Here is a 21217-nt window from a genome sequence, read left to right as displayed (position 1 = left end):
CGGTTTCTGGTATGGAGCTTGCCCAGAAAGTGGTGCGGCGCCGCGGCATTTTTTTTTTTTTTTTTACCTTTTTTCCCCTTCAAATGTCGGCTGATGACTGCAAATGGTGCCCGACTAAACCTAGTACAAATATATGGGAGTCCAAAGAGGCCACATAAAGCTTATTCTCAATCATAACCCCATCTAAAAAAAAATCGTTAAAATTGTGCAGCAGCAGGATTCCAGTCAAACCAGTGAGTTTGGCGGTTTTGAGACATCATCTTTCATTAAAAAAAAAAAAATTCATTTTGCCGACGCGCATGGCTACGGCGACGCGCGCATACCAGAAACCGGAGACTTTTTTGGGGGGCCTTAAGAAAATGACTATTATTTCCAAAGATTCTTTTCAAGTTCTAAACCCTACAAAAATAATTTACATATACACAAAATGTAGACCTCTACTTTTCACATATCTCGAGGAAATCATTAGTTCTTTCTCAAACAGAACATGAAATAATGTAGTGCATCTGTGCCGAAGGCTGAGTGGTATATATTGGACACAGACGTACTACGTTTTTCATGCTGCACAAGTGCAAGAATGATAACAAATTTATCTTCACACCTAATTTATCTTCATGCAAACTTGTCGCACAGAAACAATGCAACGCTGTAATATCCTATAACAGGTGTGCAGCAGGAAAACTTGCAAGTCGTATACCGTATTGGCATTGGACTTTTTTGGGTGAAAACTAACAGAGACTGTTGTCGGCTTATAAAACCAAATTAAGTCCAGTACGGCAGTAGGTAAACTTCCTAAATTGTTGATTGTCTACTGTTGTTTTTAAGTTTTACGCTCCGCAACTGCAAGTTTTACAGGGCCAACTTGGTCACGGAAGAATTGCATTGTTAGTTTTAAGTAGCAAATTACTCTCCACACGCCAAAATTAAACCAATGGGGAACGCACGTTAGAATAACCACAATGGAATGTTAGTCACTCGCAGTCACTAAATCCAATGCGAAAGCGGCTTAAGAGTTTCTTGTGATCCATGCTGTGCAGTACAAATTGTGAAACACAAGATATTACCACCCCATTGTTGCCATGGATTGACCAATAGGGATCAAGAATTCAAGTTTACTGGAAGATAACGTTTCTCAGAGCTGCTTCGGTAGATTTCTGCGTGTAGAGATCTTTCAGCTGCCAATTCAGTCCCAATCCACTAAGACTGTGAATTTGTTTTCTCACAAACTTGATGAGAATATCTTGGGTATGAAATTATGTACGTGACTGGCAAACCTTATATTGAAATTCACATTCAAAAGGGTCTTCTGTACAGAACAAATGTTTATTTAAAAAAAAATTATGATAGAGTTGATTTTGTATGCTGAGAATTTGCCGCAGAGTTTAATTTAGGGACACATCAGAGATGCTTCTTGTGGTGTCGTCGCTGCTGTCCGACAACCGACAAATCTTTGAGGAATCGTTGCTTCCGCTGGAGTTCTCTCCGTTGATATCGTCACTGTTTTTGTCGCGAGGCCTCTTCTTTGACATTATCTGTAAACATGTTTAAAAGAAAAGGGAGGTATGTCGGAGATTTGGTGCTTAAAATAGTACATCATAAAATGGTACATCACAATGTTGGGTAAAGGCAAAACCTTGCCAAGATGAGCTAATGCCCTAGTTAAATTTTGAGTGCTTTTGGCATGGAGTAGTTATTTAGTTAAATTCCCTAAGCATTTTTGCTAGGATGTTACCTTAATCCTGTAAAATTCTCCAACTGCCTTCAGGTAAAAATAGCATACAGCGTCAATTCTGCAAAATCCTCTGATTATTTCTTGAATGTGGTTCTTGGAGGGGTGACCACTGCCTCAATCCTGCAAAATCCTCCGGCAATCACTGTCAATATGTTGAGGCAGAGCCAGTGACATCCTGGAGCAGTGCGGAGGATTTCAATTATAATATAGGCCTAAATTAGTATATTTACCTTTATTTGGGGCGGGGGCATCTTCTTGGAAGGCGGGTACATGAGATTTTCCACTATCTCTTTCATCTTCTGGTCCTTGAGCCAGGGATGATCCAGCGCGCTGTGCACGGTGAATCTGCGATGTGCGTCGACTGTTAGAAGCTTCTTAATGAGGTCCATAGCTGAACATAAGCAAACAATTTCAAATTTAAATTTGAGAAAAGTGCAGCGTGCATTAAACTTTGCACCATCTCTTAAAGGTGCATATTTGCTGCAGATTGCATCAACTTGGTGCTTTTGGTTGCTTTGAATGTTTGGGTCGCAATAAATCCACATCTTACACTACAGAGAAAATGTAAAACAAAAAAAAGTTGGTTTGTTTACCCAAGGGTGAGATTGGGGAAAATGAAAAAATCCACTAAACAATCAGCACGGCATTCGAGGGCCTGAGACCAATTTTGGGTCGATGGTATACGTTCGTGTTTGCCTATCAGCACCCCTTAAAATACCCATTGCATTTGTTCTATGTAAACTTTTATAAATAAAAACACCTTTACTGTAAAACCTCTGGAATTCAAAAGGGTTCTTTAAAAATTCTGAAATCGGGAAAATCGAAACAAAAATTCCTGAAATCAGGAAAATTCTGCAATATCTCACACACTAGACTGGTCCTCCAAGATGGCTGCTGAATGGAAAAGGTCTATAAAAGCTCTCACCTTCGTCCGAAACTCCTTTCCAGAATTTTGCGGGGAAACTGTAGTACCCTCTCTTGATCTGGTCGTCTAGTGGCATAGCGGTGACCTCTTCAGTAAATGGTGGATAGCCACCAAGGCTGATGGAATAAAAATATAAAATTTCACACTTAACGTGAACCTGCGATCTCCGGATTGACGTTCCAGTGCTCTACCAACTAAGCCATCCAGCCCTATGTTAGCGCTTGAGTGGCAATCCTGAGGTCGCAGGCTCAAAAACCCGCTCCAGTCAATTTCTTTGTTCAACTTTTAAAAGAAATTACATATAATTTAGTGTAAAGGTTCATTTCATAGCCAGTTAAAAGAAAGTGGAAACAAGTGTAAATCTTACCAAATAAATAGAATAACTCCCAGACTCCAGCAGTCGACGCTTTTTCCGTAGCCAGTCTTGCCGGCTTTGGTCAAAACTTCTGGGGCAAGATAGGTGGGGGTGCCGCACAGCGTCTGCATCAGGGATTTCTCGCCCAGGAACTTGGATAGGCCGAAGTCGGTCACTTTGATCAGCGTGTGGCTTTCATCGTTGTTGAGGAGGATGTTCTCTGGCTGTTGTCCAGAAAAAAACCAAGGAATCCAGAAACGAATTAACACAAGGTATTGTTCTCTGGAAATCTTTAACTGAGTATATTTTTTGGTGATAAACTTGACACAATACTTACTTTTAAGTCTCTGTGAGTGATGCCGTTGTCATGGAGATACTTCGTCGCTAGCAGCATCTGATAGAAGAGGACTTTCGCCGTCAACTCGTCAAACTTTTTGACCGAGATGACCCTGTCAAACAGCTCACCGCCCTCGACTCTGTAAAATCCAAAGAAATTGTTTGCTGTTGCATCTTGTTGGATTCAGCAGGGTTAGGGTAATACTCTGCTTCATGCACTGATTTTTGTATACTGACAACAAAGTGCATATGCCTATTGCCATGCACAAATAAGTGAAGCTACTTCCAAATCACTTTTTGGGCCCCCAATGGCCGCCGCTTTGCACCTTCAGCACATGTATTACAGAGCACAATACATGTATCAAGATTTTAACACACAAATTTGTATAACTTTTAGGCCTCTCAAGATGGCACCGTCTTGACTTCAGTCTGTGATTTCTCAACCGCATTCATTCCATATGTACATGTACAGTACAAATGCACAATATCAAGATTCAACACACAGAGTTGTATGCCTTTGAGGCATCTCAAGATGGCATCATGATGACTTCAGCCTAAGATCTCAATGCACTGTACAGTCAGAATTGAGATCAGTTTTATTACAGAATAAGCTAACACAAACACCGAGGTTAAATTATCATGCATGCTATCCCCTGAAAATGTTTCTTAATAACCTGTATTGTTTTAAGGTAAAGGTAAAATCATCACCAAAGGTATAGCAACACTTTTCACAAAAATATGATTTTTGTTTAGTTCATAGATGTTGAAGATCGTACTTACAATTCTAGAATGATGTACAGTTTATCGTCTGTGTGGCAGACGTCTTCAATGGCTATGATACACGGCTGAAAATATACAGATTTGAAATTTTTACTACACAATGTTCCACCAAGCATTTGCCTAAATGTGACAATTTTTCAAGTTCAAATGTGGTTTTTTTTGCATATGGACGTGCACGCACTGGTAAACATGCACAATGATGCAATGTATCCATGGTTAATTTTATTCTCAATTTGACTCATGATCAGAGGGTCAGGGGTTCGAATCCAGCTGCTGGTCATATGTTGTGTCTTTGGGCAAGCCACTTCACCTCTATTTGCCTCTCTCCATCCAGGAATATAAATGGGTGCCAGCATTAGCTGGGGAGTAACTTGCTATGGACTGGCATTAAATAGAAATATTCTCAGTCATGTCAGATAAAAAATGCTGGCTGGGCCATATTGGTTCCTGACAGACTTTACTTACTTAAATATTTTAGCTTACATGCAATACCACATAAATACAAACGACTTTAGATAAATTTTTAACAAACAATTGATGTCAAAATCTTCCAGAAACTGAATTCAACGACAAAAGCCAAGGAAACTTACATGATTTAATGCTTTCAAAATGTTGACTTCCTCCATGACCGTTTTCTCCATATTCTAAAATTTAAACATAAAAAGAAAAAAGTACATTGAATGCGCACACAATCAATTAAGCTGCCATTTGTTTAGAAATGAAATTAATTTTTATTAAAAAATATATTATATATTTATAAAAAAAAAAAAAAATTCCAAAATGGCAATTGTTTTTTTTTTTTTTGGGGGGGGGGGTTTGAAACTATATAATATAGTTTCAAAAATTCCCCCCCCCCCAAAAAAAAAAACAATTGCCATTTTGGATTTTTTTTTTTTTTTTTTTAAAGCTATTCGATTAGATTGATCTGAAATATATACAAATTGCAAAGGTTAGTTTGATGTTTTGGTTTCAGCAGGAGTTTCTCAAAGGAAAGTTGTCACTTATGCATTTGTAAAATATCCTACTAGCATCAAAATGTCAGGGCTGCTATCTCTTGTGATTTGAATTTTGTTCTTGACATCAACTTACGCTTAGCATAGACCCTCCAATGGAGAATGTTTTCTTCTCAATGATTTTGATGGCAAACTTTTCGCAGCTACCCTTCTTGAAAGCTAGCCTTACTAAACCGCACGCTCCCCTGTCGATAAAAAAAATGTGGCAAAGTGAACATGCTTATTTCAAAGTAGCATTATCAACATTTATAAAAATTAAACTGTTTGCAATTGATATCTCGTTCTTTTCTTCACTTCTATAATTGTAAAAGAAGTGGCCAAACTTAGGCCACCAAAAAGATGACTGCGTTACAGTTACCATCCAAACTCGCTTCCCCAAAACGATATGCATACAAGAGGAAACGTAGATAAATATTTGACAAGCCAATGAAATCTGAAAGCCATTATTTGTTGAAAAAGATAATCTTAATAAAGAAACAACCCCCTCCCAAAAAAAATGACGTCCCTCCACAAAAATAAATCAATGGTTTTCTATGTTTATGTGCCATTACGAAGGAATAAAAAGAACCCCCTTGCTTTTCAGAAGGATGTTTAAACCTTTTTTTTGCGCCGACTTTTTATTTTACCTTTCTTCTAATTTTTACACACACAAAAAATCCACATGTTTATGACAAGTAGAAAAAGTTATTTGCAACGTGAAATTGCCATCAATGTCCAACACTATTGATAGGCATGTTTGGATTATCTAAAAACAAAACAGGGACATCTAAAAACTAAAATGTGTTCTGAATTTTATTAAAAAGTTAACCTCGCTGATTTTCAGTATTTGTTTCAAAGCTTATAAGACTTAAATGGCAGAAATGTAGACGTACCTTCCTAGTACTTTGGACATGATGTATTTCTCCCTCATAATTTCTGGCAAGTCTTCTTGTTCGGTGTCACTGCTGCTGTCCATGAACACATAGGCTGAAATCAAATCATAAAACAGTCAATTTCTGCGTGTGGAAATCTTGACTTAAAGGGAAGATACAACCGTCAACCCCGAGATTTGTCTCGTGTGAGAAGGCCTTTAGCTAATTTCTCCTTGGCTTTTTAAGTGAATTTTGATAACATTATTCTGTTTTATTGACTGAAAAAAATCCTGTACATTTAAACTACAATTATGTAATCAACTTTTGAATTCTGTACCTTTATTTTTGGGAAGTGACAAGGCAATCTCATCATTGTTTTTAAGCGGCGATTTCCTCCCTTTCCCGATTTTTTCCCCATTCAGGAAAGTGCCGTTGGAGCTGTAGTCTTCGATGAAAACAAAGACACTGCTGTTCTTCTTCTCCTGTTGATAAGTGTGTCAAATATCAGTCAGTGACTGGGATTAATGGCAGAAGCATTGTAATGTTGTACAATTCTACAAAACAACTACTGCCCAGATTGGTCTAAAACTGACCCACAAGTCTTCTAAATCTCACATCATGAAAATGAAAAATAACATTGCTTGAAAGGTTGCTGCTAAAAAGAGAAACCTTGTATATCCTGAAGTGTCTCTTGCTGATGGCTTGGAAGCATGGATTGTTGACCATCTGTTGGGTGCTGTAGGCAACGTCGCAGGACGAGTCTCGTCCAAAGATGTACTCATCTTTAGGCTGATCTCGCGTCTCCTTCAAGTCTACAGGAATTAAGAAACACACATAAAAGTCATGGACTTCATTTGTATTAAAAATAAGGAGATATCCTTCCAAATCAATTTTTTTGAAAAAAAATATTTAGCACAATATTTTTGTAATCAAGATCAGTCATAAGAGTGTAATCAAGCATTTATACATTGCATAAACACATGTACAATCCATTATTATCAAATCATAAATGCATACATTTTTTTATTAATATCTAGCCCAATTCCAATTTAAAATTGCAAAGAAAATTGAAACCAACATACTGTACTGTGCTATACAGCTAGACATATTTCATGTTTAATTTCCAAAGAATCATTTGGTTCATGACTTCATGTTTAAAAATAAATTATGTGCAGAAAGCATGGGCCAATCATCAAAAAAAAATTGTAACAATTTTTACAACACATTATCTTCATTTTGGTCAAAGAAACCACTTGAAAACACCCACACACATAAATGTAGTACAGCATGTACACATTAAGTGATAAAAGGCCATGTTTGTTTATCTTGCAAAAAAAAATAATTTGATCACGAAATTCATTCACAAAAAAATACCCACCCACAGCCGAAAAAGTCTTCCCAACGGGCAAAAGCCGGCCCCACACGATCTCCGGATTTTCCTCGACCTCGTCGTGGTAGTCAAAGTCCCCGTCCACAACGTCTTGAGTCGGTAGGGTTTCCATGCTGGAGACGGTTCCCGCGGAACTCAGCGAGCTGGATGTGTTGTGCGAGTTGGTCTGGCTCATGGCCGCCGTGCTCACGCCGCGTTACACCGTACAGAAGCTGGGTCAGGGGCCGCTGGGTTGATGATTCACTCGATGTCACGCAACGTCACGGACAGCGCGGCAAATTCAAGCTTCCGTAAAACATATGTCCGTCGGTGCACTTACACGTGAACTTGAAGGAAAAACACAGAAGATACACATTATGACTAATTCTACTACAAAATGAATGTTTTTGTCTCAGATAATTGCAACATCAGAATATTATAAAATTAGAAGGGGCGAGAACTCGCAAAGAGCGGGCCGATCGTTGAGGATCTAGGAGGAGAGGTCGTGGGTCGAAGTTCGTTCAGGGATGGTCCAATTTTGCCCTCAGTTTCTATACCTAAAAAACGGATAAAAGGCAAGTTGAATGTATGAATGAAATTGGTCAAAGGGTTATCATTAAAATGAGGTCATATATCTCGAAAGTAAACTCAGCAGAAGACAGATAGGCACCATTACCGAGCAAGACAACGGCGCATGGGCCCATTCAACTTTGAAGGAGGCGCCATGGTAAACTAAAAATATCCACACATCGGTCCAGTTTTTATTTCGTATTTTCACACAGATTTATAGGTCGTCACGGGCTGCTAATGCCACAGCCTGAAGACTAATGTATATAGATTAATAATCATTTGAAAACTTGACAATCGGATAAATTTTTGTTGATGAAATCTTACATTACAATGAACTTACGAGTTTGATAAGTCACGCTTGCATCTGAGGTTGGTATGCGCTGAGCGCATAGTACAAGCACGTACTTGGGGTGCATGTACTGTATGTATAACACGTGCATGCAATTTTAGAGTTCAACCCGGTCATCAGTCGATATCGCGATATCATGGCAGACAGCTATTCCACTAATTCGTAGGGGGGCGAATTATTATTAAAAGAGCTATACTGTCCTTAAAATAATTATAAACTTATCTGAAATTATTCTTAAAAGTCAAGTAATAGGTTTTATTTACTGTAGAGTTGAATATCAAAATGAGATTTTGAAAGTCATGTCTGTGTGCAAATTTGTAAAGATTGGACACTCCCTTTTTTGTGCAATGGAATGAGCGACGGTGCCACGAGCTAGCTAGATGTGAACTCGATGTGACAGTTCATGCCTAGTCTGCTAGTCTCCTACCAATACATTTTTTTTTTACTGAAAAAAAAAGTGAAATCGAGTTATTTTTACACATCTTAACAGGTGGCGGCAATGGAGGTGTAAGTATTCTTCATAGAGTGAAGATCACAGTAGAATATTTTATGTTAAAGCCTAAATTAAGTGAATAAAAATATTCACAACCGCCTCAACACGTCACCGCGTGTGTGAAGTAGAAATTGTTGCTAGAGGGCGCTCTTTGGGTTATACTGTTATTATTATTAAATGTTACGTAATAACGTAGACAACACAGTTTGTAAGGAAAACATCATGTAACTCTTATTTACGGCTGAAATTTCTATGCACTGGTCTTTGTGTCTCAATTTGGAATAGTGGTCGTAACGTTGCGACTGTGAGTACATGTACAAATGTATAACATTTCTACGTTTCCTTATTTAATTTAAAGAAATTTCTTGCAGTTGCAGCCTCCCTATACATGCTATATAAAGTATTGTAAGAAAAATCAACATTTTTTGTTTATTTATTAACTTTCTTTTCAGTGTGGACGGAAATGCAGCAATGCTTAGCAACTATGAGGTACGGAAACACAGTAGCACATACCAGTAATGTATTTTTAAAATTCATTTTCACCTTTAACTTACGTCATTTTCTTTGAGAACTTTAGGGCTTTTCTGAGAATTCTTTTTCTTCCAAATACACTTTTTCATGTAATGTAATTTTTATGTTCAAATACAGTCACACAGTATAAATTGGTAATTTTATCATTTTTTTCCCTGCCAGGTTTACTCTCTTCTGACTGAGCTTCAGTCGAAAAGCAGTCAACAGAAGAAGCCCAGTAAAACACAGCAGAACTTGGCTACAATCTCTTACGAGGTAAGAAATTCACATAATTATTGCAGTTTATCATATAACATTTGCTGGGGTTCAACGGGAATGCTTGCCCATGTGTGAGAATACAGTCACGGTGGAATATTGCTTGTTCCAATTGAGTCTTGTTCCAACGGAAGTGTCCCATTAAGAAAAGAAATGTTCCAGAATAATGAATTGTTCCAAAAAGAGCAGAAGTTATGAGACACTCCGTAGCCTTTACCCTCCTGGGATTTTTGCTTGGATTCTCTCTGAATCAAACAAAATCCTCCACCCTACAGCGAACCAGTGGCACATTTATTGCATCAAACAAGTGAGGTAAAGATGGCCGAGCTCTACTTTCTTCAATCCTGCAAAATCTCTCAAATCGGAAGAATCTGGGCCGGGAGGGTTAGGGCTAATGCAACATTTTGTGAAAACAAACACTTCATGTTCATTAACTTTGCTCTATTATTTTTGTGTTCCACAGACCTCCAAGTACCTAGAGAATACGCCTTGTAAAGATCAGAATGCAACATGCATCAAGAAGTTCATGACATCAGTAGAACAGTTCAACATTACCAAGTAAGAAAATCACTCCAATTCTTGGTTCTTGGTTTTTGGTTGGTTCATCTCCTAAACACTCCGCGTGGGAGTTTATACAGGAGGCCAGAAACACAGGGGCAAACCCCTTCTCTTAGCGACAAGTGTCACTGGGTTCTTTTAAGTGCATTGGAATACACAACACACGGGACCTATGGCTTTACGTCCCATCCGAAGGACGAAGCAATAATGGATAAGTGCCTTGCTCAAGGGCACAAGTGTCCACCCGGCAGGCTCGAACCCACGCCACCATTGCCTCTGAAACACCAGAGCATGAGTCCGGCGTTCTTAACCGCTAGGCCATGACACTCCAATCCCAGTAGGTTAAAGACATTTTTTGAGGTGTTACCACACTCGTACAAAAACAGCCAGTTCTCTTCAACCTTTATAATTGCCAAATTCACAAGCCTCTATTAGGGCCCGTCTCAATTCATATCCGGGACAATTTCGGACAAGTTGCGGACATTGCATCGGGTATAAGTTGCAGGAATCTGAACAACTTCCCTGCAATCTTCCTGCAACGAAGTTATCAGTATTGGTGAGTCAAGCAGTTGCTAATGAAAATTTCTCCAGAACATCTCCGGAACAAATGCAGAGCTTCTTCCTGACAAAGTGAATGATTCTACCTGCAACGTGTCCGGAAGACGTCCCGGATACGAATTGAGACGGGCCCTAAATTAGTAATTGCAGAAACACTTCAAGCCGTAAAGAAAGGTTGGCCATTTTGTAACAACAAAGTTAAGTTTTTTAGAGACCTACTTTAAAAAAGTTTGTCATGGACAAACGTGGATTCGTATTGCTGTTCTGAATACAATTTTACTCTGTTTTGGTATTTTTAGGGCTGAGAAACTACAACTTCTGAACAACAGACCCTGCACTGCCGTAGAGATTCAATTGGTAAGAGTGCTTCTTGTATGTGACAATTTTCTAAAAGAAACTGGTGAATCGTACTGGGAAAAATGACTGTTTTTGTTTTTAATTTTTTTTTAGATGATTGAAGAAAGTGAAGAGCGACTGACAGAGGAACAGATTGAACAGCTGCTCGACATCATTGCGAATGTGCTACCAGGGGGTGACACAGCGGAAGAAGAGCAGGAAATGGAAACGGAAGAGATACCCGCTGGGGAATGAAGGGGCAATATAACAGGGGGTGACACAGTAGAATAAGAGCTGGGAATGGAAACACAGATACCACCTGAACGGACTACCAGGGGTGACACAGTTAAAGAAATTTTGGGAAAGGAAATACAGGAGATTTGTGCCGGAAAGTAAAAGTACCGGAGATTTGTGCTGAGAATGGAGAGAAGATGTAACAGGGGGTGATACAGTTATATAAGAACTGGGATTGGAAACAGAAGATGTGACCTCGCACTTATTGTCTCGTGATGAGGGCCACTACTTATGCATTCAGTGTTGAAAATCCAAGGCACATTTTCAGTTGCTGCAATCATTATGTACATGTATAAAATAAATATAGTTTACGTGTAAATGAGATGTATATTAAGTTGTACATAATAAATCATTCAAATAAAGAATGTTGTACACCCTTGAAATACACTGACTTTTTGTGTGTGACTTTTTTCCTGACTCTTCCACATGGTTGTACATAGCTGAGCAAAAATGTGAAGAAGGGGCAAAAACCTAAAAGTCACCTTGTTTTATTGTCGAGCTTAATTATAGCTACTCCATTGCTCTAGGTTTTTTGGGTATGTCGATCAATACTACATGAGGCACTAACCACTGAGAGAAAAATAAAGTGGAAGTTCTATTTAATTATGTCCCTTTTGTCCCTAAACCATATACTTTTAACTTGGAAAAACGAAGTACACATAGCATGTATTCTTTTAACTGATTTTCAAAAACTCCCGCTGGAAATGAAACGGCGACTGTTAAGTTACTTAATATAGGTCAGGTCAAAGTTCAGGGGTCGATTACCGGTACCGGCGATTGTTCGAGAACGCAAAAACGTGCGACAACAACATTAAGATTTTTCCAAGGAAAACATTCGAGTCAAACTACAGAAGTTCTATTGATCATAACTTCGCAATAATGCCTCGTGGTGGAAGAAGTCGTGGGCGATCTTTTTCGCCCGTCAGGTAAATAAACTGAGGATTTAGAAGACAAAATGATGAATGCTTGTGTGAGCACTTTTCGAGCAGAAATCTCCATCATGTCCATGGATCTGCCGATCGAGTGCTGCATGCTGATGTAACTTTCCAATAGCGTTGCGTGCGGCATGCGATATGCGGTCGGTATGCCGTTGCTTGGTCATGTTGGTCGCTGTTGCACGGCAGCTACTAGTAGCGTAGTAAAACTTTGGAGAAAAAAACAGTGGCGATGCTACATGTTCACCCTATTTTCTTAATATGTTGACAATGACATATTATTTCAATGTAGCCAGTCGAAATGCAAATTTTATTGAAGAGAATTTTTGAAAGTAAAACTTTATTTTTATGATTTTTGTCATGTTTGTGTAAAGAATTGTCTTCTTTTACTTAGTTTAGTTTTAGTTTTATTGTTTTAAATAGAATCCTAAATTACAGAATGTTTTCATCTATTTTCTGATTTGTGGGCTGTGGAAGATTTTTTTGTAAAGGGAAAAGTCCGAAATTGCAATAGGTCTGACTCTCGTCTCCTGAATACGAAGTCACAACGACAGTGTAAGCGCGGAACCAGACAAAGATTCTTCGCAATAACAGTTCTAAGAGCCAAAAACAATTGCTTATGTTCAGCGCAGTTCCAATAGTACTAAGAGCGAAAACAATCGGCGCCAAATCATGGTCACTGAAATATAGGCCTACACTGCCTTTAAAAAACTAATAACAATATTTCATTTTTCAAATAAAATATTCATTCATTACATAAATAACTTTTTTTAATGCATTTCATTTCGATAAAATTGAATTTCGCATATGTTCCTAGACAGCATTCAGTTCTTTAATATAAAAAGATTACACCAGAGATATGCAGTGAAAAGCAATATTGAAAACCAAAATTCATGAACCAAAATTTAATCTAAAAAGTTACTGAAAAGTGATGAAGTTAATAAATTAAACCAATTAAAAAAAATTAAAAAGCAAAAACAAATTATTTATAATTAAACAAAATGCTGCTGTAAATTGCTTGCTGACTTTAATAACTGACCTGATTTTAGTTTTTCTTAAAGGCAGAAAAGGCATTTTTTTTTCCATTTAGATAAATGTTGGGATCGAAACTTAAGGTCCTGCAATGAGTGAAATTCAACGCTTTGAGTTTAAACTTCAAGGCATTTAACTGACATAATTGTATTCCCTCTAACCAACAGGCGAGCCCCAGCCCCAGCCCCTGCACCGCCACGCACCATGGCCAATCCCCCAGCCCCTGTGGCCCAGCGAGCTCCCGTCCCAGCCCAGGCCCAGCCCAGTGCAATGGCGCCCTCTCGTGGGCCCGGGTTGTTAGGCCAGATGGCTGCCACTGCTGGCGGTGTTGCCATTGGGTCTGCTGTGGTAAGGATATGTACAATGGCTCTTAGGCCAAGTAAAAAAAAATAACCAGTTTCTCATCCCCACCACTTGCTTTTTTCCTGTCTGCCTCCTTTTAATTGAAAATCATACATTGTCTTTTATGTGCTTCCAGCAAAATTGGAGCTATATCTGGAAGTTTAAATCTGTTAGAAAGGATGAAGGTTCATTTGGTCACAAAAGTATCAGCAAAAAAGTTGAGAAAATGGAAGAATCCGTCTTGGAAAAATTGATATCTTAGAAATTGTTTTGAAGGGACCATCTCCTCCCTTTTTCCAAAAAGCCAGAAGAGAAACTATTTCATTTGTTTACTTGGCTTAACAGTCAAGTTAGAGACAGTTATTTCATGTGTACATTCTGGAAAATGTGTTGGTAAATTTCTTTTTCATTCATAAAAGAAATTGAAGAAATGCCAAAGCTACATGTATGAAAGTTTTCTGACCGAGATCATGACTGCAGAAAATCATACGAATAGCAAAACCGAATGTCAGTCAATTGTCCTCTATTCACCTATGTTACTGACTGACTGTCTGTCATTTGTGGGCCGGGCAGTGCTCTTATATAGGATAACCTGGTAATGCCAGTGAGTGGGCTAAAATCTGGCCCATTGTGTAGACCAGATGCAGGAAAAGACTTCCAGTGAATAACCATTCTGAATCAAGTGAATAGACGTTTGTGTTCTCTGGGTCAGTTTTACTAAACAAATTGATAAATGTAATGCTTATATAGCGCTTTCCATCGTATCAATGTTCTGAAAACGCTTTACAATTATTACCCTGTTCATCAGGCAGCCACCCGGCAGCCGATATCAGGGCATCCTCTATCCTCACAGGTACCCATTTATACTCTTGGGTGGAGAGAGGCAATTGTAGTTAAGTGTCTTGCCCAAGGGCACAGATCCCATGTTCCTGGCAGGGTTTGAACCAACACGCCATCGTACATGAGTCCAACACCGTAACCAAGTTGTTCTACTAGGCTTACATTGTCTTTTTCTAACCTTTAGGGTCATACAATTGGTGCAGCCATGACAGGCGGTCATGGGCAGCAACAACCTGACGTCACTTATCAGGAACAACCCCCGATGCAACAACAGCAACCCTACCAGCAACCCTACCAGCAGCAGCAGGACTCGCTGCAGGGTGGAGGCTGCCGCTACGAGCTGCAGCAGTTCTTGAACTGTGCCCAGAGCCAGCACGACATCACGCTGTGCGAGGGTTTCAACGAGGCGCTCAAGCAGTGCAAGGTATCGCATGGTGAGTCTCCACAAAACCTGTCGGACAAGCACAAGTTGATGATCAAGAAGCATTTGTTTACCATTACCCCTCCTGCTATTTAAACAGTCACAGACAGTCAAAAATTCAATCCTCTTCCCTGCCATGCCTTTTACACAGGCTAGTCACCAACAGTCAGATCACATGTTAAGCAAGCACCTTGACTAGTCAAATTCAGTCAACAGACTTTAAGCAGGCAAGTTGTGGACACAACTGGGATATCAATCACCCACATTCAAAGCATAGCCGTATCAAGTTACATAAAGAGTCACAGCCAGTCAATCCTGCTTAATGTAGGCTGGGAGCTCTTAACTATTAAAAACAGTCACTTGATTGATTTTGACTGCAAGGACAACTTGGCATAGAAAGTTTGTTTGCATAGGAGGGTTAATTGCTTTTAAGTGAGCCTTGCTTCTGTAAAACTCTATTGAATGGCCCAAATTTAAACCAACCAAATTATGTCAAGATCCTTGCATGGATATTCTACTGGTTGGAAAATCACACTTTACTTTGAAAATTTCTGTTTGTAAAGAACAACACTGAAAATGGTCATTGTTCGCTTATTTCACTTATTGATATGGGCTCGCCACAGTGACTGTTTTTATTTTTGTTTATTTGTAGGTATTCAGTGACGATGCATCAAACCAGGCCAACTACAAATGCATTCAAGCCATGAAAGACCCTCAGATTTATTCATCTTCCAAGCTGCAGATAAGTTTACAAATTTCTCCGACAGAAACTTTTATTTCCAAGGCAGTAAATTTAAGACAAACATCGTTTTACTATACTTTGAATAGAGGCATGGTTTAACAGCAATGCAGAATGGCTGATGTATACATTTAGTTTGCATGACATGTAATGAAGAATTTCTCTCAACGATAAGATTTTTCCCCACTTTTTGGTTTTGGTTTTTTTTAGGGGGGGGTTTGAAGAATGAATGTTCCAATATAAGCAAGTTTTTTACAGGAATGTTTTGCAGAAATAAAGTGTATGTTTGGCAGTTTTCATCAGAATCTACATAATATTTAAAAACTTTTTACATAAAAAAATATACACCCCACATGAAATTAGTGAACTTTATAATTGCCACTGATTGCAGTTTTTATTATTTATCTCGGAATGTGTGTGATATTTTGGAGTTTAAGAGATTATTTTCGATTGCGCAAATTTACATAATTATTTTGTTTTCAAGTAGTACACTGTATTTAACTACATCCATATCTGCACAGAAATAGATTTTTTATGCATTCAGTAACGTTATGGTTACATGTACAATAACATTTTAGCATTTCGATGTTCTACAATGAATCTCCAAAGAAAAGAAAATGTACGACAGCAAAATATCCAACAATTTTGGCAAATTTTGATGCTGAACTAGCTGTTACATTGAGTTTTCTGCATGAAATGACGTCACACTTTTCTCTCAGGAATATACATATTGCATTAGTATAATAACCAAAAGGCACCAAAATTCCCTTAAAAATTGCAAAATGAAAATTGAAAAAGATCACAAAGGTGCATTTCCAAGGATTGCATTCAACATATTGCATTACATGGGCCCTTTAAACAAGTCTAACTCACAAGTGACAGTCAGTCAGTGAAAAAGTGAAAAAGGTATAAAAAGCACTGTCGGCTGACCAGCAAAGAAGAGAAAAAGAAGAGACAAGTAGTTTCAGAGAATTTTCCAAATATATTGAAACTCTACTTGCAGTTCAGGCGAAACAAACAATCCATAGACAATATCGTTATCATCCATGCTTGCTTTAACCTACCCGCAGATGTTTTCTGAGGTAATTTAATCGGCACAATTTATCATTATTGCAGATAAGAAAGATAGTGGACAATGTACAACCACAAAATGGGGAAAAGCTCTAAAGGCCATTTGTTCATCTTCTATTCTGTCGCTAATTTCCCTTTTTTTTTTTTACTTTGATCCATTTGTTTCGTTATTTTGTTTTTCTAAGGAAATTGATAAGGAAATCCTATCAGAATGTTTTTGCCGTTTTGTAATTAACCTAGATTTGCATTATGGAGACCACCTGGTTCAACAGACACTGTTTAAAATTCTTGTATTCTGCGTGTATTGTGTGCTGTTTGAAATAAAACCAAGTGATATTTTTAATGATAGAAATATATTTTCGTTTACAAGTTCTGTTGTTGTAATTCCTCGTTTAGTTAAATTACATGTAAATGCACACCTCTTTTATTATCTTTAGAATGGTTTGTTTCATATTTTTATTTGCTTGAACATATTCATTCACGGTGGAGGAATCATACTATATTTTCAACTTTTGGCCAAATGTTAAGGAACAGTTTTTCTGGCACATCTATCCTAATGCTAAATGTACACATGTTGCAGTTCCCAGGTGCATAATTGAAGCGCAGAAAATCAGGAATTTTAGTAAAGGCGAGGCAAGTCTAGTAAAGCTCGTCCTAGAGCCCAGAAAATTCTATTCAATTGATTCAGAACGGCTATTCACTGGAAATGTTTTGAATGCGTCTGTGTGCTACACAATGGGCTGGATTTTAGCCTATTTATTGGCGTTATGGGGTAATCCTATACAATAGCACTGCCCGACTCACATGTGACAGTCAGTCAGTCAGTCAGTCAGTTCGTGAGATACAACAAGGACCATAGGCTAGCTCTCTCCAATACCATTAAAACTTTTGGTTCAGGTTGATATATAGACTGGTTGCATATTGAATACATTTCTGGGTCAAGTTACTTGGAAACCGGTTGAAACCAGCATGACATTTATTGAGGAAGTACGGACTTGGAACATGATCAACTCTCTTCATTGTGGTCTGTGTATGCTTTTCAAAGTATGTGGAGATAATCTCCAGTTACAAAGTTGTTGACTTATTTACCGCCTTGGGCCTTTTTCACGGAAAATCCGTGTCCAAATTGTATTTCGGTGGTCGAGAAGGAAGTATCATTCAAAAAAATAATAATAATCTTGGTCCCACCATTTTACTTTTTTACTTCAGCAGCTTCGCTGAGTGGTGTCATTTCTAAATTTAACTTGACTTGACTTGACTTGACCTGTGATGCTGTTGACTGGGAAAACTTTTTCTCCCACAATGGGGAAAAGGAACTAGAGATTGTAGACAGTTGAGTCCCATTGCCACCGTGCAAAGGTGCAAAGTTTTTTTCATGCATGCATATGAGAATTGGTTATAAAACTGGTCGGCCGACCAGCGTTGGAAAAATGAACGTTTTCTTGTAAATGTCAGCCACGATTTTACAGGATGCTTTGGACTGTCATTCCCTAACAATCCAGTAAGGTATTTTGTGATAATTTGATCATTTCATTTTTTGATGTTTGCAAATGTTGTATCTTCCCTTTAAACACCCACCATCATGAAAGTTATGCAGGTACATGTAAATGTATAAAACGTGGTTTACTTTCTACTATCCATTATGCATTGCACATGTGTCTTTCTGAAAGATAAACACTAGAAAAGATTGGTTCTCTAAATATAGCATTCTGTCCTCCCAATCGTAATGTTGATCTTCAGATGATAAAATCATTTTTTTTCTCTATTTATATGTCTCCCTTGAAGAAAAAGTTACAAAAAAAGCATTGCATAAATTTTTGCATATAATTTCATTATATTGGCAAATATTGTGTGCAATTGATAATTGAAATCAGACAAAGATGGTTCTTGGACAAAGAAACGGGAATAAAACTAGAGTGCAATGAAATTTTAAAGATAGGAGCCAAAAAAACACTGATTCTTAGCTTCACTTTTGCCTTGTATGTAACGTCAAACTTAACACATGAAACGTTTCACACACTAGAACAATGTTCACAATAAGTTGTAGCAAAAGCGAATCAGAAATTTATTTTTCACTCACAAATAAAAGTGAACCTACTCCAATCGAGTCAAAAACGACTTTTGTTTTTGAACGAAGGAGCATGTAAATGAAAAAGAAACGAAAAAAGGAAATTCATGATATTAAACCAAAATTACTGAACTCCACACTCGACTTTCTAAACATCTTTTCTGTCCAGCAGAAGAGAAGTCATAAAATGTTAACAACAAAACATAAGCAATTCAGAACACCAATTTCACACTTGATAAAGTTATTCCAGAATAAAAATATATATTACTTTTTTTAGTCATAATTTTTCTGTTAGTAATTTGTAAAAGTGCTGTACAGTATTTACAAGACAGATCGAGGCAAGTCGGACTTTGTGAAAACGTGAAATGACTCATGATTCACCTTTTGGATGTATTCATAAAATCAAACAGTGGTGACATCATGTTCTGAACATTTTTTGTAGCAAATGAAATAAAATGTCATGTCACTGGTTCATCTAAAAGAACAGTTAGTCACAAGACTTCTACTGTTAAATTTTTAAGTGCTTTTAAATATGCAAATGATACACAATCCTTGTGTAAGATCAGTCTGTTGTGATAACAGTTACTCATTCTATTAATCTTTCCGTTTAGGGAAAAATCACTGCCTCTTTTTCAACATGCTTTTCCAATTCCCAATTTCAGACTCAATTTGTTTCTTCACAAATTATGAATGAAAAATTCATGTAGCTTCAAATCTTTCTGGCAACAACATATGCCTCTAAGTTTGTCCATGTGTGCTACAAAAGGCTATTCTGCAGTGTGCGGTATGCATTTTGTGACCATGCATTGCAGGTATGCTCTGAAGCTTATGCACACGAAAATCCATTTATAGTTAATACAAATTATCATTAGTTGATTTTTCTGGAGTTTTATCATCTGTCAAAGCTAATTTAATTTGCCTTGATATGACACTTTAAAGCATTTCTTTCAACATACAGTGTTAAGATCACTAACAAAAATTTACAAATTTAACAAAAATTGAAAAAGCACTTATCAATGGGCAAGCGAGATAGATCAACAGTCCTTTACAAATGTGCATGTACAGTTTGAAACCAAATTTGGTCAAATTGTCAAGCATCGAACTGTAAATATATACATCAATAGGGAAAGAGAGTTATTCTTGTCTTTGTAATATGATCACACAATCATATACTAAACCAGAAATATTGATGCGATCTGTAAATGTTCTTCTTGAATCCAACAAATTCAGGCCCAAGTCTATATCTTGAGACATATTTTCAGTGTTAAAGATGGTTAAGTTCCTTAAGTGCACAAAATAGAGCTTTTGTCATTTTGTAAAAGAAAAATCATAGCATTCAACATTTAATTGTTTGTGGCAAAAGTGAAAGTTGACATTTTTCTTGCCATAAATGTTGAGAAAAAAATACACAATAAATAAACGGGAGAATTCAATTCTTTTTCTTTGGTTGCGTTAATAAATGATATTTTCAGTTACTGTACAATTTTCTTTTTTCAATAGTAAGACTCTGGAGTACTGGCAAAAGATCTGAAAATGGAAGGTCCGGCCTGCCCAAAATTTAGACTTAAACTTAAATGAACGACCAGTCGCCCAAGCACCTTCTGCGAATATACTTAACTATTCTGATGCTACCTAACAAACATTTGGGGTATTGTAAAAAATACCATATTCTGAACTATTTTAATGTTATTGTACTGATGTTCATGGTGTTATTCTTCTTAAAATCAATTTAAGAAAAAAATCATTTCATAAATGGATTTTCAACTTCAGTGAAATTTAAATGGACTCAGATTTCTTTTCTAGTTGATGCATTTTAAAGCATTTTTCACCAATGAGAGTGTAGGAATGTATAACTAAGCACATTTGTAACATCACATCAATGCCTGCCTCATTTGAGCATTAAACTTTAATTTTTTTTTTTAGATGGGAAAAATAGTGCAGTGGTGCTAGGCGCGGATCCAGAAGGGGGGGGGGGGTGGATCCCCCCCAGCTCTGACTCAAATTTGTTTTGTACATGTACACTATTCTGTAATATAGTGATTTGAACAACGCCCCCATTGAAAGTATGGCATGAGCTGCCCCTCCCCCCCCCCCCCCCCCCTCCAAAAAACCCCATGATTTTACGGAGCCAATTGACCGGAGAAAAAACCTGTCTACATTTCAGCATTTGCAGATGAAGTCCCCCCCCCCCCCTGCAAAAAATCCTGGATCCGCCCCTGGGTGCAACAAACATTTTGATGTGCATTAACTCAAGTTGAAGTGAATATTGAAGTTATAGTGCATGTTTGCGGTGTCAGAAAACGTGAAACTAAACCAAGATTTTATACTCAATTTGAGACAAATAGGAATGTCATACAAGTGCTGTTTTTTGGCATTGTGCAATAAAAGTGCTTCACAAAGTCACTGTAGTGTCGTACACTTAATAGAAAAACTTTCATAATTTATAGACATATTAAACACTGAA

General features: G+C 37.7%; 2 protein-coding genes across 2 annotated transcripts; one reads left to right on the top strand and one right to left on the bottom strand.

Annotated features, from left to right (window-relative positions):
* Positions 1–347: 347 nt before the first annotated feature.
* Positions 348–8426, bottom strand: LOC119726242 (serine/threonine-protein kinase Chk2-like). The gene is made up of 13 exons (XM_038197863.1): positions 8272–8426; positions 7371–7708; positions 6662–6804; positions 6330–6474; positions 6014–6107; positions 5218–5326; positions 4719–4772; positions 4129–4193; positions 3350–3488; positions 3025–3236; positions 2658–2773; positions 1963–2123; positions 348–1532 (listed from the first exon to the last, which is right to left on the bottom strand). Exons 2-13 carry the CDS (start codon positions 7555–7557, stop codon positions 1383–1385), a joined length of 1575 nt encoding a protein of 524 aa, XP_038053791.1. The 5' UTR covers positions 7558–7708; positions 8272–8426; the 3' UTR covers positions 348–1382.
* Positions 8427–8689: 263 nt separating this feature from the next.
* Positions 8690–17041, top strand: LOC119726244 (coiled-coil-helix-coiled-coil-helix domain-containing protein 2-like). Its single transcript, XM_038197869.1, has 7 exons — positions 8690–8787; positions 9226–9262; positions 9467–9559; positions 10023–10117; positions 13440–13620; positions 14639–14888; positions 15528–17041. Exons 1-7 carry the CDS (start codon positions 8780–8782, stop codon positions 15536–15538), a joined length of 675 nt encoding a protein of 224 aa, XP_038053797.1. The 5' UTR covers positions 8690–8779; the 3' UTR covers positions 15539–17041.
* Positions 17042–21217: the final 4176 nt, after the last annotated feature.

The sequence above is a fragment of the Patiria miniata genome, unplaced genomic scaffold (assembly GCF_015706575.1).
Source record: "Patiria miniata isolate m_02_andy unplaced genomic scaffold, ASM1570657v1 HiC_scaffold_2, whole genome shotgun sequence".
NCBI classification, from domain to species: Eukaryota; Metazoa; Echinodermata; class Asteroidea; order Valvatida; family Asterinidae; genus Patiria; species Patiria miniata.
Note: the sequence above shows the minus strand (reverse complement) of the source record. Positions and strands in the feature narration are given on the sequence as shown.

What these genes read in the sequence shown, in the direction of transcription:
- LOC119726242 (XM_038197863.1), bottom strand. Translation starts at nt 7,557, where the DNA reads ATGAGCCAGACCAACTCGCACAACACATCCAGCTCGCTGAGTTCCGCG. An exon ending in GTCACTTCCCAAAAATAAAG is followed by an intron (nt 6,108 to 6,329) that starts GTACAGAATTCA and finishes ATTTGATTTCAG; the next exon opens with CCTATGTGTTCATGGACAGC. An exon ending in ATGTCCAAAGTACTAGGAAG is followed by an intron (nt 5,327 to 6,013) that starts GTACGTCTACAT and finishes TTTTATCGACAG; the next exon opens with GGGAGCGTGCGGTTTAGTAA.
- LOC119726244 (XM_038197869.1), top strand. An exon ending in CAATGCTTAGCAACTATGAG is followed by an intron (nt 9,263 to 9,466) that starts GTACGGAAACAC and finishes TTTCCCTGCCAG; the next exon opens with GTTTACTCTCTTCTGACTGA. An exon ending in TGGCTACAATCTCTTACGAG is followed by an intron (nt 9,560 to 10,022) that starts GTAAGAAATTCA and finishes TGTGTTCCACAG; the next exon opens with ACCTCCAAGTACCTAGAGAA.